The sequence below is a fragment of the Prionailurus viverrinus genome, chromosome E1 (assembly GCF_022837055.1).
Source record: "Prionailurus viverrinus isolate Anna chromosome E1, UM_Priviv_1.0, whole genome shotgun sequence".
Classification (NCBI taxonomy): Eukaryota; Metazoa; Chordata; class Mammalia; order Carnivora; family Felidae; genus Prionailurus; species Prionailurus viverrinus.
In genome coordinates this window covers 50044374-50061603 of record NC_062574.1, presented here as the reverse complement: position 1 = coordinate 50061603, position 17230 = coordinate 50044374, and the positions used below count along the sequence as shown (strand labels likewise).

Below are 17230 nucleotides of genomic sequence, written 5' to 3'. Positions count from 1 at the left end.
CGCCGTCTACAGGGTCAGATGGGGTCACACCCACGTAATTCTCAGAAGAGGACACTCAGAGTCCCTCCCGAATCTGGCGGAATCCCTGCTGCCTCCTCGGGCTCTGCCCCCTTTTCCTCGAGGGTGGCCTGGGACTCACAGCAAGCCCCCCACCCTATGCTCTTCCCTGGGCACCTGTTCCAGACCTACTCTGTTCTGGCAGAGCTGGTGCCCGCCCACAGCCGCTGCCAAGCAAGTGGCTGCCCAGACCCAGGGGGTGGGAGTGCCCCCTCCCCAGCTCCGGGTCACCAGGACCCAGACCTCGTGTCTCTCAGGGAAACGGCGCCTCCAGCAGAGCACAGGACTCGTCCAGGGTCCACTCCGCCGTGTGCTCGCCTGGAAACTCCTCCCTGCTCTGCAGAGCGTCAGCTCAGGCCAGCAGACCCCAGCTGGGGATGCAAGCCCAGCAGGTCGGGCTCGAGCTCGGTCAGGGCACCGACAGAGACTGAGGGTCCCTTCTGTGGGACGTGTGGGGTTTGTGATCCGCAGTGGCGATTCTCCTGGGTCACGGATTCTGAGTCGGCAGGGCAGGAGGGTGAGAATCTGCATTCGTAACTGCTCCAGGCCACGCGACGCTGCTGGTCTGCTGACGTCACTTCCAGGACCTCCCTGTGTCCAGCCGTAAAGAGCCACGTAACCTGTCGTGTGTGGCCACACGTGACCAGGCACGAGCCCCACGGGTTCTGTCCCCACCACATCCCCCCTCCCGGAGACACTGCACCGACCCCCAACTCCCACACGTCGCCACGGAAGAAGGGTCACGATGCGAATTACCCCAACTGCGGATGAACCACAGTCCTCAAACCAGACCCCCGGCGTGTGTTTGACTGCGGGGCGTATTATGTAATCTTTGTTGCCAGGAAATTTACCTTCCTAATTACATTTTGCCAATTTTCATTTGAGTCTGCCTTCCCCGAGCTCACAGAAGCTAGGAGAAGGGCACGTGGGAGGGCGAGGGGGGTGTCTAGGACCCGAGGCCACTGGGCACAGACCCTGGGCTACACCCAAGGAAGGGTCTTGCCCACTACCCCCTCCCAGCCACCCACCCACCCTCCATCCACACCCCCACCTGCCCACCTCATGTCTGGGCCACCGTGCTTAATATCCCGTTCCACTTGCTAGATGAAGACCACGGGCCATTAATAATGCTAATATCGCTTAATGAATATGCAGGGACCAGGCACAGGGATGCCGCTGTGGATGCAGAGGGCTGTCCCTAAGGGGCGCAGAGCCAGATGCCCCGCACTGTCAAGGGGAGTGGCCCGGGACACTTGTTAATGTGTTCTCGGTGGGGGGGGCGGGGGGGTTGTCGGTGGTCCTCCTTCCGGGGGTCACCTTGTCAAGTGTCCTATAGGTTTGTCTTCACGAGGCCCCGGCAGGGAGCTTTGGCCCAGACAGTGTTCTCTCCACCCCACTGAGTAGGAGCCTGGTGTCCGCTGAGAGTGGAGATCACGGGGTTAGGCTTGGAAGGCTTCCCAGAGGAGGTGTTTGAACGCTTGGAGGACAGGGGTGTAGGGTGCTCACCCACTGTTCTCACCAGTGAAACGGGGAGGAACAGCGGACACAGCACCTTCTTGGGGCCTGCACACCGTCTTCTAGTAGCTGTTTTTGTCCCTACACCTGTGCAGTCTGAAGAGGGTCCCTGTGCCCAGAAGGCTTTGCTCCCACAGTGCCTGGTGGGGGCGGAAGGGGGAGGCTCCGCGAAGGTGACGGACGGTACCCCCCAGTTCTGCCACCAGCAGCCCTGTCATGCCTGGCGATCTGGCCTCACGCACCGTCTCCTGTAGACCGAGAGACCCCCCCACCTGTCCCCACGGGGGAGCACCCGGCGCCTGTAGATGGTTCTTCGTGGCGCATGCCCACACACGTACACACACAAAGCTGCGGATTCAGAGCACAGCAGAGCCCCGGGGGCGTGCGTGAAGTCGGGTCAGGACCGCTGCTCGCTGGGGGCAGTCTCTCAGCTCCCTGGCCGACACCCGCAGCAGTGCTCGGGCCCCCACTGCCTGCCCTCCCGCGGAGACCCCACCTGGGCTTGGTGCCCGAGGCAGACCCCAGCCTGGGCGGTCCCTGCCCAGCCCAGCAGCCCCGAGGTCTGCACAGACCCAGGAGTTGGGACAGGTGGGTGGTGTTTCCTTCTGACTTGATGGACAATCCGGGGTGAACCTGCTTCCCAGCAAACCACCCCCCCCTCCACCCACCTCTCGCTCTCTGCTTTCCAAGCCCCATCAGCCAGACGTCTCCTCACTGATTTCCCCAGGCAGGAGGGGGGCCTGGTGGAGGTGTAGCTGAGGGGAGAAGGGATTTACGGAGCCACATTATTTATGATTTGTATGCAGTGGGCTTGGAGGGAATTACGGCTTAATCGCGCGAAAATCCGTCCCCTCGCCTGGGGCTTTTCCGCCGAGCGGGTTGGGGCTGAGTCTGGGCTGAGTGGCTGCGGGCTCTGGCTGCGGGGCCAGCTCCGTTCCAGGGGGTGGAGGTGTGGCACCTCTTGGCCCCATCGGGGGTCCATCAGGACCAGAAGTTCTCAGTTTCTTGTTCTTGGAACCCCTGAGCATCTGGTGAGGCACTGGGACCCCTTGCCACAAGATGGTCTTACACGCCTACAGCACACGGGTTTACAAGGAAAACTCTTCGTTGAAATACACTTAGCAAAAGAGAGAAAACCGTGACGCCCTATCCGCGGCCTCTTTTCTGCCGCGTCAAATAAGCAGGCCCAGGGCCGGGCGTGCTCGCCACCCTAGCTGCTGGAGTTGGGGTGAGCACAGGGATCACCACTGACGTGTCTGCGGCACACCGGGAAGGACCTGCGGTTTCTGCCGGTGGCGGCCAGGTTCTCGGGCGGTGCTCACGGCCTGGGCCTGCAGCCCCATTTGTGGGCGGGGCCGTGCCCATGGCTCAGCGGGGAGACGGGAGGCTGGTGGGGTACTTTCCTGTCCACGAGAGCAGGTGCCCCGGACAGCACGCGGGGCGCGCCCGGCACACTCACAGGGCACACGGAGCTTGCACTGAGCACACACACATGGCAAGGGGCACACGGGGCACCCTCGGAGCTGCTTTGCAGACGCCAGGCTGGCCCGGCCGCATCCCGCTCCGGCACCGCGTTCGCTCTGGCCGGCACCACCAGCTTTCATGGCGAACGCGCAGAAACCGGGCCATGGCGGGGAGACTAGAACAAACATCTCCAGGCCTCCCAGCCTCGGAGGCAGGGTGCCCGGGACGCCTCGGGGGGTGGGGGGCACCGGCCCTCGTGCTGAGGGCTCATCGGGTATCCAGGCTGGGCCCCCACGTAAGCCTCATGTGTTCTGTGTGGTTGGGGGTAGTAGGGCTCCTCACTCAGACCTCGCAGGTTACGGGGTGACCTGGCCCCATCGCCCACCTGCAGCCTCCAAAGTGCCAATGAGGTAGAGGCTTGAGGCCCTACTGGGAAATGAGAGGCTGTGGACACAGGACGAGGAGACACAAATGGGGCGGGGGGGGACCCGTGATTCTGGTGGAGTGGAGGGCAGGTGGAGGGGCCAGCAGGAACTCAGCAAGGCTCGCGCCGAGTCGCCCAGGGGCGTAGCCGGACTCCAGGTTGTAAACTTGCCAGTGCGTCAGGGTCCTGCCCATCTGGGGGGGCTCTGCCTGCCTTTCCCCCAAAGTCTCTCCCGGTCCCGGGGGCGGGAGCAGACACACGGTGCGCCCTGCGCGTTCTGGGGCATCGGGGCGGCCTAGGCACCAGACCCCTCGCGGAGAAGGAAGGAGGAAAGGAGGAGAGGCCGCCGAGAGCCAGCCTAACGGTCCCTGAATGCGATGACGTGGAGTATGATGCGCCATCCGACAGCCCTAATTAATAAACGACACGAAAGCAGCTGCCAGGGCACAGACGGGTTGGATGGAGCGGTGGGGGGAGCAGTCGCTCAGGTGGATTTGTGCCCCCAGCCTCCCACCCAGCAAGCAGCGCTGCCCCCCCCTTCTCCCTGGCCCGCCCACCACTGGTCTCCCAGCAGCCCCTGCCCCAGCCCTGCGCAGAGCCCCGTCACACGTAGCACCGTATCCCTGGCCCTCCCACACCTCCTCTTGCTCAGACCAGGGAGGTGAATCGGGAGCCCGACCGGGGCGGCCCCCTTTCCCGCCCCAGGGTCTCTGGAGTCGTCCCCGCAAGCCCAGCGTTCAGACGCTTCTTGCTGGTAGTTTTCCACCACGGAAACCGTAGACGCCACAGAGCAGGGCTCCCCCCCCCCCCGCCCACACACGCACCCACCACAGAGCCAGTTGCTAAGACCGAGGTGGGGACGGGAGGGCCCGGGGCTGAGCCCTCTGGGCACCAGAGGGAAGCGTCCAGCCCAGAGGTGGGCTCTCAGGAGGGGCTCAGGAAACCCTGGCCGGCGGCTCGGTTAGAATGGTGTCTGCGAAGCAGGATCAGCGAGCGGCAGAACAGGCCTCCTGAGTCTTGGGACAGGGAACGAGCACCACGGGCCTTCGACCCTCTTCCAGGCAGTGGGTGGAGGGCACACCCCCTTCTGCTCCTACTCAGACAACAGTCCGTGCCGGTCTGGCAGCATCCAGTGGCTCCGAGTCAGCCGGGCCTGGGCCCGGATCCCAGCTCTGCCACGTGCTGGCTGTGTGCGCGCGGGCAGGCAACTTCTGGAGGAGGCCAGCTCACAGGTCGTCTGACCGTCACACGAAATAGCACGTTGTTACTCCTGAGCCCAGTGCCGGGCTCTCGAAAACCCTCGACCAGTGGCTGTCACTCCCGCAATCCCCTGCGTTACTGAGCATTTACCAAGCACTTGCTGTGTGCCTGAACTGTGTCAGGGGCTCACTTCCTCGTGAAGAGCTCTGGCCCTCAGGGCTCTCCTGGTCTGGAGCGCCACACCCTCCCCCCAACCCCTACCGTGGAGATTCTAGAATGTTCTAGAATCGATTTCTAGAACGTTCTAGAATAGAATTCTAGAATAGAATTCTAGAATTCTAGAATGCTAAGGCATCACCCTGCCCATCCGGGTTGCCTGTTCTGTGATAGCAGCCCAGCTGTGCCCTGAGGCATGCCCTAGCACGTCCTGCTTAGACAACCCTCACCCCGAAGTCTCTGGCCTTAAGGTGCTCACCAGCAAGGACTCCCCACCACTGCCTCCCACCGCACACCTCTGGAATAACATCTTGAACTTGGGGAGGGAGGCATGAGGTGTCCAGGAGCGAAGCCTCTGCTGTGAATCTGCTGGATGGGGTGCAAGGGGGTCCGGTGGGGTCTCGGCAGGAGATGGGGGCTGGGCCTGCCCCCCAGGGCTCCCAGGCTCACCCTCTCACTGCTAGGACCCGGCTTTCCCGGGGTGCCTGGGCTGGCTGGAGTGCCTCTGTTCCCGCCTGGCAAGGATGCTTTCCTGTCAGTGCCTGAGCCCCAGAAGTTGGGGTCAGAAGCCCGTGAGCCATGAAGATGGCCTGTTTTGGGCTAAGGATGCAACTGAGTCAGAGGGCAAGAGCCTGCGAGGGAGAAAGCCGTGTGCTGCGGCTGTCCACCCCCTTGGCCCCCGTGCCAGTGACCCCGGCTGAATCCTGGAGCAGCCCCTTCTTTCTCCCTGGGATCGCTGTTGGGACTGTTTATTTCCATTTCTGTGCCCCCCACCGTGTGCGTGGGGAGCCCCTCTGTGAGTCACCAGCCGCCTCCGGGCCAGGCCCCTGCTCTCAGTTGGCGGCCCAGGATGGGAAGGTTAACCTGAGCCAACCGCCATGGAGACGCTAATTGGCTGCCCCTGAAAATCACATCATGCATTTCAAATTTAGCTAATGCCCAGGGGGCCTCCACAGGGGTGTCTGGTCCCGGAGATGGGGCCGTGCTCACTGGTGCGCCCCAGGCACCCAGAACCTGGCAGCCGGTGGGTCCTCGTGCGTATCCGGCAGTGGTGTGCCTGCTCTCCATAGCTCACCCTCCCGCCCTGTCTGCACTCACCACCTCCCCGCTGCCGACTTCCTCCCCAGCCGAGCGGGTAGAACATCCTCCAAGGTCCCTTTCTGAGATCCCGGTTGTCCCTGAAGGCAGGGCCGGGCTCCACCATCCTTGGAAATAGCCAGAAAAGCAGATACTCCTGCCCAGCGCTCTTTGAATCACAGCAGCACCTCTCTGCCAGAACCAAGCATCATGGTGGCAGGAATGCTAAAGAGTCCTGACGCGGGGGCTTGCTGGGACGAGAGTCAGTGGGCACCCGTCCCCTTGACGTCATCCTGCACCCGGCTTCGTCCCCGTGCCTTCCCATACTTTCGTCGTCTTTTTCCCCAAAACTTCACTTTCCCGTGATTGGCACATTAAGAAAACAGGAAGGTCCCCTCCGAGAAGACAACGAAATGTGTTAGTGATTTTCCTCTATGCCCCGAGGGACACTCTTCTCCACCCCTTTCCTGTCTGTCACCCATCCTGAGCGTCCGGATGCTTTCCCACGGTTCATGGCGTTGTCCCGAGTGGTCCCCTTGCTCCGTGACACTCCCTCCCGTGGCCCCCATACCAGACCCCCCTGCACCTGGGAAAGGGAAGGTGCTGTAGCCGTGGCGACAGTCCAGGACACCGGCCTGGGTTCAGGCACGGCTGCTCGCCTGCCTTCTCTCACCCGAAAGACGGGAGCAACCACAGCACGTTCCTGGACGTGCACCGGGAGCAACAGTGGCAGGTGTAGCCGTGTGGATTCTCCGCTCCTTGGAGCGTCAGCCACGGGAGCGTGAGTCCGTGGACTGCAGGGGTGCAGGCCCCGAGGCTGAACCAGGTGCTGGGTGGAAGTTTCCAGAAGGCAGGTTTCAGCTCAGTGCGTGGAGGGAGGAGCTTTCTGGCAGAGCTGTTCCAAGACCGAAGGAGCCTTCGCGTTGGTAGCGAGCAGAACCCAGTGGGGGCGCCTGGCAGGGAGGCGGAGACGGGAGGGTCCCAGTTTGCCCGGCGGGCAGGTTGGGTGTCGCCCGCGGTCGGAGATGGGGCCACCGCCTCATGTGTGCGTGCCTGGGTTGGGGGCCGGGGGGCGGGGGACACAGGGCCATCCCACCTCCAGGCTGGGAGGTCAGAGCCGTGAGGTCTCCTGGCTCAGTTGTCACTGGAGGCCCCTGAGACTTGGGTGCAACTTCCTGCCTCCCGGAGGCCAGCCCCAGCCTGACTCCTCTCCTCTCTCAGGGGAGCTGGGGGACGGGCCAGGAGTGCTCACAAAGGGCTCTCTGGACAGGTGTCCTCTGGAAACCAGCCCTCCTATTTTCCTGGCCCTGGGAATCATCCCATGCTGTGTGCCTCTGGATGAGCAGGCTATGGCCAGGGCTTGGGAAGGTGACGTCTGTCTGCCCCATTGTGGTTCCAGCCACATGTGCAGAGACATCTCCAAGACCCAGTCCCCTGCCCGCTTCCCCGCTGGCCTCTGCCACGTCCACCTCCACACTGCGAGTGCCCCAGACCTCCAGCTCACTCATCACATGGCCTGTGGCCGCAGGGTCCCCTCTATGAAACGTAGCTTGTGACCCCCAACTCTTAGGTCACCAGGAGGTCACTGAGTTTGCAGGGCCCCAAGGGCAGGCCCTGCTCACCACCAGGATGTGCCCTGGTGCCAGGCAGGCAGTGGAGCTCAGCAGACGCTGGTGACTTGGGGACATACGGGTGTGCATGGCACGGCTGTGAGGGTGGGGGTCCGACACCTGACGGGCAGGGGGCCATGGTACAGAGTGGGGTGGGCACGTTACGCCCTAATAGTTTGGTCCACGCCAGGGCCATTCTGCCATTCTGCCTCGCCCCCTCCTCCGCCCTGTCTGGGAGCCAGCTTTGCCCAGGGGTGGAGAAATGGCTCATTGCCCAGCCTGTGCCGCCAGTCTCCCGGCCGCAGCCTGGCCTGCGGGCCCGGGGCCTGCGGCGCCCTCCTTCCTGGGGTGAGGAGTCCAAGAGGCAATTAGCCTGATTGTCCTGGAGGGACTGTGAGCGGAGGAGCCAGAGGGACTGCAGAGAGAAGGTCTGGGGGGCGGGGGGGGGGGGGAGGGCGCCATTGGCTGCTACTGACCCCTTCCCCTTCCCCCAATGACCCTGCTCCCCAAGCATCCCACCAGTCCATCCGTTCACACGCACGGGGACCTTCACCCCAGCAGGACGGGAACACACCGGCCGGGGGACCTGGGAATTCGGGCTGAGGCGGAGGATGCTTTGGGCCAGTGGGATGGGCAGAGATACCTGGGGGGAACTTAGCTCTAGATCCTAAAGATGAAGGTTCCTCCCTCCCAGCCCCTGCCTCCAGGCAGACAGGACGCCGTCCTCTTCCACAGACCAAGAGGTAAGGCTGAGCCTGGTGTCACTTAGCAGCTGAGGATCCTGGTGCCACGGGCAGCCCCTCGGGGAGCAGGGGCCAAGACCAGGCAGCTCAGCGGCAAGGCGTCCTCGAGAGGACCCACCTCCCTGTAGAGACGCCCGCCTGGTCCTTCAGCAGAGCACGTCATCAGGATCCAGGAGGGAGTAGCTGGTTCCCTCCCTCGCCGTGGGGAAATTCCACGTGAGACTGTTTCCAGCAGCGTCGGGAGGGTGGACAGAGGGGGAGTGCCGGGGAGCACGCAGGACCCCAGCGCTGACGGTGACCGAGCCGCCGCCACCTCGGGACGGGGTGAGGAGGGAGCAGCCAGTGGACCCGAGGAGGAGGGAGGGTCACCCTCCAGAGGAGGGCCAGGCCCCCTTGCCCCAGGTCACAGCCAGCCCGAGACAGCCTCCCGGGGAGGGAGCCAGGGACTAAATACCCCGGACGCGCTCTCCTCTGGGCGGACACCAGAGGGCACAGGTGCAGCCCACGCTTGTCACCTCTCGGGCCAGGGGAGAGCCAGGCTGGCTGGACAGATGGCGGACCCGAGGTGAAGTCACTCACAGAGCCCCGGCCCCACCCTCAAGGCCAGCCACACGGGACATCTGCTCCCCTCGGCTCCCCTTTGCCAGATGCAGGCACATCGATCTTCCTGGAACTTCGCACCTTCCATCCAGCCTCTGGTAGTGTCTTCTGGGCGTGGCTGGCTCCTGCTGGGCCACAAGCTCCTCGTGGACACAGCCTGCACCTCGTTCCCATTCAAACGCAGGCTCGGAGGAGGGGCTCCGTAAAGCTGCTCGGGCCGCACTTAACTCTGGCTTTGCAGACGGTCATGCTCGGTACCGCTTCTCTGCCGGGACGTGGGCCCCAGGGTCTTAACAGCCAGCTCTCCGGGGACAGACCCAGCCCTGAAGGGTGGCACTTGCCAGATCGTGGGGTGTGGATGCTCCCACCCTGGCCGATCTCACGCTGCCAAGGTGAGATCACCAAACATGGAGTCGGAAAACGATGTTCCGGGTCAGCACTCGTGCACTCGTGAGCCGGCAGCAGCTGGAAGGGGCGGGTTCCAGCCCAGCACCGGGCAGGCCACCACCCTCCGCCTGCAGACTCGCCTCGGGCCGTCCCCCCCTCGCATCTGGAGTGAGCACACGTGCAGCGGAGGGTGTGGGACGGGAGGGCTCTGTGTGCTCACCTGCTCCGGAACCCCCGGCGGGTGCCCTGGTCTCTGCCTCCGTGCCTCCACTCCCTCTCTGTAAACGTGGCGATCGAAATACCCGCCCTGCAGAATTGAGAACATGAGATGCGGAGCACGGCCCAGGCTGTCCGCCCCCCACTTTCCCACGGAGCCCGGCCCCCAGGCTTGTTGTGGGGACTCCGTGCAGTGGCACTGGGGACACACTTAGCTCTGTTGGTGACCGCTGTCACGACACGTTCGCTCGTCCGCGAGGTGCGCCTCTGTCACAGTCCTACTGTGTGTCCTCACGCTCTGGGTGCAGGAGATGATCCGGCAACAGGTGAGGTCTGCCTGGAGACGGCGTCCTGGGGCGGGAGGCAGACCGTGCATGATGGCCGCGTCGGGACTCTGAGACAGAGAAGGGCAAAGCCAGGTCAGGGGATGGGGAGTGCAAAGCGGGGGCTTCCCTGAGAACGCGACCCTGAAGGAGGGGAGACCTCCATGGGGTGTGCGGGGAACGGCATCCCTGCGGAAGGAACAGCCAGTGCAAATTCCTTGAGGCCAGAACTGGATGTTTAAGGGACAGCAGGGACCCTTGTGACCAGCAGAGAACAAGCGAGGACGGTGAAGCAGGACGTGAGGACCCAAGATTAGGGGGTCCAGGTCAGGCAGGGCTAACGGGCCACGTCGGAACTCTGGATTTTACTCGGAGAGGACGGACTGTAGGGGCGGGGGCAGAAGCAGGGAGACGGGAACGTCGTGGGGGCCGGACCCAGGTGGGAGCGGTGAGTTGGTCAAGGTGGTTGGGTTCTGGGCACGTGTTGAAGGTGCAGCCGACAGGACTTCCTGCTTGATCGTTTGCGGTGGACAGAAAGGTGTCACCCCAGGTGTAGGGCTGAGCCCTGGCCTGTGGGCAGGGGTGTTTCCTGAGATGCGGAAGACCTCAAGAGGGGCAGTTTGATGGGGACCATGGGGAGGGGGAGGTCAAGCTCGACTCGTGCGTATGAGGCGTGCAGACCGCGGAATTGTGGGGAAGAGCCCGGGATGGAGATAGAACTTGGGGTTGGCCCACATACAGCGGCTATTTTAAAATTGAGACTGAGAACCTTGAGGTAGTGAAGATGGCCACAGAAGAGAGGGTCCAAGGACTGGGCTTTGGGGGCCTCTAGCGTCTACAGGTTGGGGAGAGGGGAGGAGACAGTAACGCAGACGTAGAAGGAACTTCCAACGGAGCCAGGGAGCGAACAGAGTGTGGCTTGACCAGACCGAGGGAGGACAGTGTCTCTGGAGAGGGGAGCGGTCCGCACCTCCAGTGCTGCTGAGGGATGAGGCCCAGCGAGGCTTTCAGCATGGCAGACGGCGGAACCTTGACGAAGGTGGTTTCGGGAAACGGTGCCGGGAAAGCCAGTTGGGAGTGGGGCTGAGAAAGTGTGGGAGCAGAGGGACTGGGGGCCAGAGGTCCAGGCGGCTCACTCAAGAGGCTCTGTGGGGAAGCAGTGAATCGGGGGTGTAGGCTGACGAGGCTGCGGGGTCCAGGGGGTTCTCCCATTCCGGTCACGGGAGGGATTGCAGTGGTCCCCCAGAGCTGAGCGACAGCCGAGTGGCCATGCCAGGCCTGCTTCTATCAGGAGTCAGTGAACTTAAGTGAATCGTTCAGGGTGATCTTCTGTTTTTCTCCCGCGGTGTGGGCCATGGAGTACAGTGGGCAGAGCTGGATCTTACTGGTTTTATCAGGCTAATGTGATGACACGAGAGAGGAAAAGGGAGTGGGATAATAACTGTCCAGCTACTCATCCATTCACCTGTCCACCCATCCATCCATCCATCTGTCCATCCAACCGTCTTTCCACCCATCCATTCATACATCCATCTGTCTGTCCATCCATCCGTCTGTCCATCCATCCATCTGTCCGTCCATCCATCCATCTTTCCACCCACCCATTCATACATCCATCCGTCTGTCCATCCATCCATCCGTCCATCTTTCCATCCATCCATCCATCCATCCATCCATCCATCCATCCATCTTTCCACCCACCCATTCATACATCCATCCGTCTGTCCATCCATCCATCTGTCCATCTTTCCATCCATCCATCCATCCACCCATCCATCCATCCATCCATCTTTCCACCCATCCATTCATACATCCATCCAGTCATCCACCCGTCTGTCCATCATCCATCTGTCCGTCCATCCATCTTTCCACCCATCCTTTTATCCACCCATCCTATCCTCCGTCCATCCATCCATCTTTCCATCCTTCTATCCACTCATCCATCTATTCACCTCTCCATCCGCCCATTCATCTACCTATTTGTCCATTGGTCCGTCCGTTCATCCCTCCATCCACCATCCCTCCATCCACCTATCCATCCATCCACCCGCCCACCCATCCGATGTGCATTGAGACTCTTCCGAGTGCGGTGAAGTGCTGTGCTGAGTGCAGGGACGCGGGAGCAGAGAATGAGTGAGTTGCCCTCGTGCTCTGGGAATTTCCAGTCCCCTGGGGAGCCAGACATGTTCACAGGCTGCTCTGAAATGCCGCCGGCTGAGACGAGCCCCCAGCCCAGCAGGAGGACTCTGCTCGGCTCATGCCTCAGAGCCAAGCCTCTCCTTGACTCTGGCCCCAGCAGACCAAGAAAGAAGGAAGAAAAAGAACGTGGTGACACTGGCCATGCTGCCCTCTTTGGGTCAGGCGTTGGCGAGCCCCGAGGGTGCACCTGGTACCCCCTGCTTTCCCATCAAGTCCGGCCCGAGGGCCCTCAGCCCGAGCTGCACATCAGCACCTCCTGGGCCAGTTTGGATGTAAATTGACTCAGACGCCCTGGGGAGGGCTCCAGGCGTGGGGTGTGCAGCCAGGGTGAGAGCCACTCGCTTGACCACAACCACCTCCAGCGCGGGTGTGGGGGAGACACAAGGCAGGGCTGGTGAGGATCTCCCCAAGACCCCCCGAGTCACAGTCGCCAGCCTTCATGCTGCACTTCCTCTGTCCGGGCGCCGTGACGACCTCTTGCAGATTGAGGGAACTTGTCAAAGAGGATGGATGGTCCCCCAGGGCCACCCAGGGGCTAAGAGGGAGCCCTGCCTGTGTAGCCCAGGCTCTGAACTCTGTCACTCAGCTGTAAAACCTCACCCCCCGCAGAGACACCCCCGCGAAGGGCCACAGTTGTGCGTGGAGGGGCAGAGGCAGAGGTTTGAGGGCCGGGCAGCCTGCGCTGCCTTCCCAGCTCCTGCCATGGCAGCCTGACCAGTCACTTAGCCCTTGTGCCTCAGTTTTATCGGCTGGGAAATGGGGAGCGCTGTTCGCCTTGTGGGTTGGAGGGGGATTAAGTGAGTTAATGTCTGCAAAGCAGAGAGCACCATGTTCTCAGACGTGCTGATTTATTGTCCTGTGCTAAATGGCCCAAATGCCACCTCCTGCCCACCCAGACGCCTCCGGACCCCGGCACTCAGTAACCACAAACATGCTGCCTGGTGTCCCGCCTTTGTGTCCAGCCCAGGGAGCCACTGCAGTGTGGGGCGGGGGCGGGGCGGGGAACGCCGGGGCTTCTGCTGTCACTCAGTCCCGAGGGGACCCAGGGAAGAGGGCGCTGGGGAGAGGTGGGGGTGGGGTGAGAAGGCACGGAGGGGAGAAGAGCCCCTCCTTCCCGGGCCTTGGAGGAGGTAGGGAAGCGGGGACACTGGGAAGATGTTAGTGAAGGTTCTGATCAAATATTTATCAGTTAATTGATCTCTGGAGGCTTCTGACAGTGCCCTCCCCCTTACCCTGGCCATCTCCTCTTCCTCCTGCCCCCTCCCGCTCCCCTCACCCCTTGCCCTGGCCTCCAACCCTCCACCTCCCCTCACCTGACCCTTCCCCGCCCTGAGCCCACCCCCTCCCCCGCCAGCACATCTGCTCACAGCAGGCAGTGGGACCTCCCGGGCTACTTTGGAGCGGTGAGGGGGGATGTCCAGCGAAGGGCGTGCACTCGCGAGTGTACGTGTGTGCATGCACACGCGTGTTCCCCTCCTGCTCTCTGGAGCTCCGGCACTGCCCGGGCTTCAGTCTCTGCAGACAGAGGTGGGACCCGGCAGCTTTGCACAGGACGAGGAGAAGGACAGGAGTTAGGGGCAGTGGGCGCTGAGAAGGGAGGCTGGCACTGGGTGGGGGGTGCTGGCAGAGAGTGGGCCCCCAGCCCCCCACTAGCAGGGAGGTGGGCAGGTGGACAGGGCCCCGGCCGGAAGACAGAACACCCAGCCCGGGGCGTTCGCGCGTTCGTCAACACCCTCCTGAGGCCAGGGCACCTCACGCTCTGGGTAATTGTCCGAATTTACCCCCGCTCCGGATTGCAGTCTGCACGGGCCGGGCTGCCCATCCCGCCTGACTCTCCGCCACGGGCCCTGGGCCTGGCGCCCCCACAGTTATGGGTGAATGAGTATAACCGATGAAGGACGGGGCAGAGGAGCACCTATCTCATACAGGGGGAGGGGTGGACAAGGAAACAAGCCTCGAAACCCGCCACGGTCGGTCGGCGTGACAGGGGCAACATGGGAGTGCACGGGGCTCCTCCCCAGGGAGACATCAGGAAAACACCGTAAGTCTGTGCAGGGGTCCTTCTGCGCGGGCGGGCGGGATTCTCAGAGATGGCATTCTCTCCCCTGGGGACACCCTCAGAAGGCCAGAGAGTGTCTCGCCTGCTCAGAGGGGCTGCTGAAAGCCCGCCCTCCCCACCACCTCCCCTCTGACAGCCTGAGGACCCCAGTCCCTTCTCTGGGCCCCTTTCTCCCAGGGCCACATCAGGGGCTCCCACAGGTGCCCGGGTTGCAGCAGGAGGTCTGGGGTGAGGGCGAGACCTTGCACTGCTGATAAGATCCCAGGTGATGCTGCTGGGTCCAGGCTCCCCATTTGAAGACCCCTCTGCTCTGCCGGGATCCTGCCCAAGGCCTGGGGCAGCAGCCCTGCAAGGGTGGGGTGGGGTCTTCTGGAGATGTGCTCAGGGGTTGTCGTCGAGACAGAGCCAGAACCTTCCGTGGCCCACAGACCACACCTCCATCAGGGCCATCAGGGGGGCCGTGTGGTGCGGACTCCGAGTTCTGTGGGATCAACTCTGATCACCTTCTGGGCAGAGGTTCTCCTTCACCTCCTTCACCAATGGGAAAATCAAGGCTGAAAGCCTTCCTCGGGGAGGAGGGTGTGGGTGTGGCGCTAAGGGTAACGAGAGAGAGTTCTGTGTCTTGTCTGGATCAGTGGGATGGCGTCACGAAAGGTCACCGCTGGCTGATGCTGGGTACAGGGTGCACGACGTCGCGTGGGGCCCTTTCCTACGGTTTCCTGTGACTTTAGTGGCCTCAGGTCCGACAACGACAAGTGTGTGCATGAGTGGTCTCGAGCCCTAAGCTCCCCAGACACCTGCCGCCCCGACAGTCCCCTCTAATGGCTCAGATCTGGAGCCCCGTGTCGGGGAGTCCACCACCCCGGGGGCCTGGGCAATGCAGAGGGGCCACGGGAGCTTCTGGAACCCGCCCCCTTCCGCCCCCGTTCAGCCCGTGAACTCTCACAAGGAAGGTGGGCAGGGACGGGGCCCGCCAACGGTCTAACCAGCCACTCTCTTTCCCCCCACAGGGCAATCAGGACGCCACGGCTCCGCCTGAAGCGATGGCCCAGCCCTACCCCCCCGCCCAGTACCCCCCTCCGCCACAGAACGGCATCCCCGCCGAGTACGCGCCACCCCCTCCGCACCCCACGCAGGAGTACTCGGGCCAGACCCCGGTCCCCCCGGAGCACGGCATGACCCTGTACACACCAGCACAGACCCACCCCGAGCAGCCGGGCCCCGAGGCCAGCACGCAGCCCATCGCTGGGGCCCAGACTGTGCCGGTAAGGGGGCCCCTGAAGCCCGGAGCCTCTGGGGGGGGGGGGGCATGCCCACCCAGAGGGGAGGCTCGGCAGGGCCGTGCAGGCCAGCAGGTCAGGGGCCAGGAGGGGCCTCGTGCTGGGGAGCCAGGTCCTTGCCCCCAGGGAAGGGGCTTTTAGCCTCGGACACCGAGGGTCTCTGTCACACCAAGGCCAGGCACCTCGGGTGGGCAGTGACCCCGCGGCCGGCCAAGGCCCGGGCCCGGGTGTCTGTGCAGGCGGGGACGGGGCAGCGGGAGAGGAGGCCTGGGGCCCCTCGCGTGTCTCGGGTTGCGGGCACGGCGATCGTTTCTAATCGCTCGTAATCTACCCGCCCAACTGCCCTCCAATCAGAGAGCCTTGATTATGTGGTCGTAATGCGGCTCCGAGGAGAAAGTGCTGAGCCGGCCGCTTCGCAGACATTCCCTGAGAAGGATTGTGGCCGGGAGCGAGCGGCCGGCCTGGGAGGGTGGGCGTCCCACGAGGGCAGCCCCCTCCCAGGGACCAGCCTGAATGAACCCCACCTGCTCCAGCCCTTCCCCGGCCCTCCCAAGTGCCTCCTCCAGGCGCCCGCCCCTGCCCGCCCCAGGGCGTTGGGGGCATCCGGCTGTCCCTGCTGGCTCCCTCCCAGCGCTGGCTGGCAGGGGTTGGGCAGGAGGCCAGCACACCCTGTGCCGCCCGGGAGGGGCCCCGCCCTGGCAGCGTCCCGATGGGCGCCCCTGCCCTGCGCTCCCTCAGCCCTCCCCCTGCTCCAGCCTGGCTGCCGGGGGTGTGGGGGCACCGTGTGGATCCAGATACTACCCACCTTCCCTGTGTGGGCGCACCTGCCCGCTGGGCTGGCCCCAACCCTCGTCTGGGGCCCAGCCGCTGCCCCTCCTCCCCGTGCGGACTGCCACCAGCCTCAGTCAACTTGACCACTCCCTGCGTCCCCACATCCCATGGGTGCCCCCCCCCCAGGGTTCCTACAGGGGGAAAAGGCGACACCGCGGGTCCTGGAACCCGGAGCTGACACGTACTTCTGGGGCCGCTCTGTCTGCTTCTGCTTCCTGAAACCTACGAGGGGGTGTGCTCACACCAGAGCCAGAGAGAGGGGCCTTTCTGTGCACTGTCAGTGCTGGCAGATGGGCCCGTTCTGATGGGAAAGCATGTGTCCGGCCAAACCTCCCGCGATGTGACCTCATGAGCAGACACTGAGGCCCGGGAATTTGCCCTGGGAGCAAGCACAAGAGACAGGGTGGCCAGACGGGCAGATGCCTCGGAGTGGGGGGCCGACCACGCAAACCTGCACGGCAGACACCAGCCAGGGGGCTGCTTGACATCCTGCGTCACCAGATGAGGCCTAACAGGGGAAAGCATGATGTCTTCCTTCACTGGGCAGACGGTTGTCGGGGGCGCGCACCGAGCCAGCATTGGGGGCACACGGAAGAAATGACCACCCTGCCCCGCGGTGGCCACCGGCTCCCACCAGTCAAGGACGTAAAAGTCAACAGGGGGCCAGTCATGGGACAGAGTATGGGTCGTGGAAGGGACTCAGGAGTCCCAGAAAGGATTCGTGCCAAGAGGTGAGCATCTCACTTCCCAGGCCGAGAGCCTCCCAAGGAGAGCGCCCGGGCCTGGTGAATGGGGAGCCTTGACCTTCCTTCGGTCGGCTCGGGTCTCTCCAAGTCCCTGCAAGGGGGTCAGGGTCCATAGGTCTTCCGTCCAGGGATATGGAGGAGGAGCGACCGGGACTCATCATGCCCCGGGGCCACCTGAGCCCTGCAGAGGACCTGAAGACACCCAGGCAAAGAGCTGGGCCACCGCTGGAGGCCAGGAGCACTCAGCCCCTGGAGTGTCTCCACAGGCAGAGGCTGCCCACCT

General features: G+C 63.4%; 1 protein-coding gene across 4 annotated transcripts in view; it reads left to right on the top strand.

Annotated features, from left to right (window-relative positions):
- RBFOX3 (RNA binding fox-1 homolog 3) overlaps positions 1-17230 on the top strand; it is a 450332-nt gene that overhangs the window by 415095 nt on the left and 18007 nt on the right. For all 4 annotated transcript variants that reach the window (XM_047833696.1, XM_047833697.1, XM_047833698.1 and 1 more), the window contains exon 5: positions 15101-15355. In XM_047833696.1, the coding sequence (XP_047689652.1) occupies positions 15134-15355 (222 nt within the window). In that variant the 5' untranslated portion in view covers positions 15101-15133. The remainder of the gene's footprint in view (positions 1-15100; positions 15356-17230) is intronic.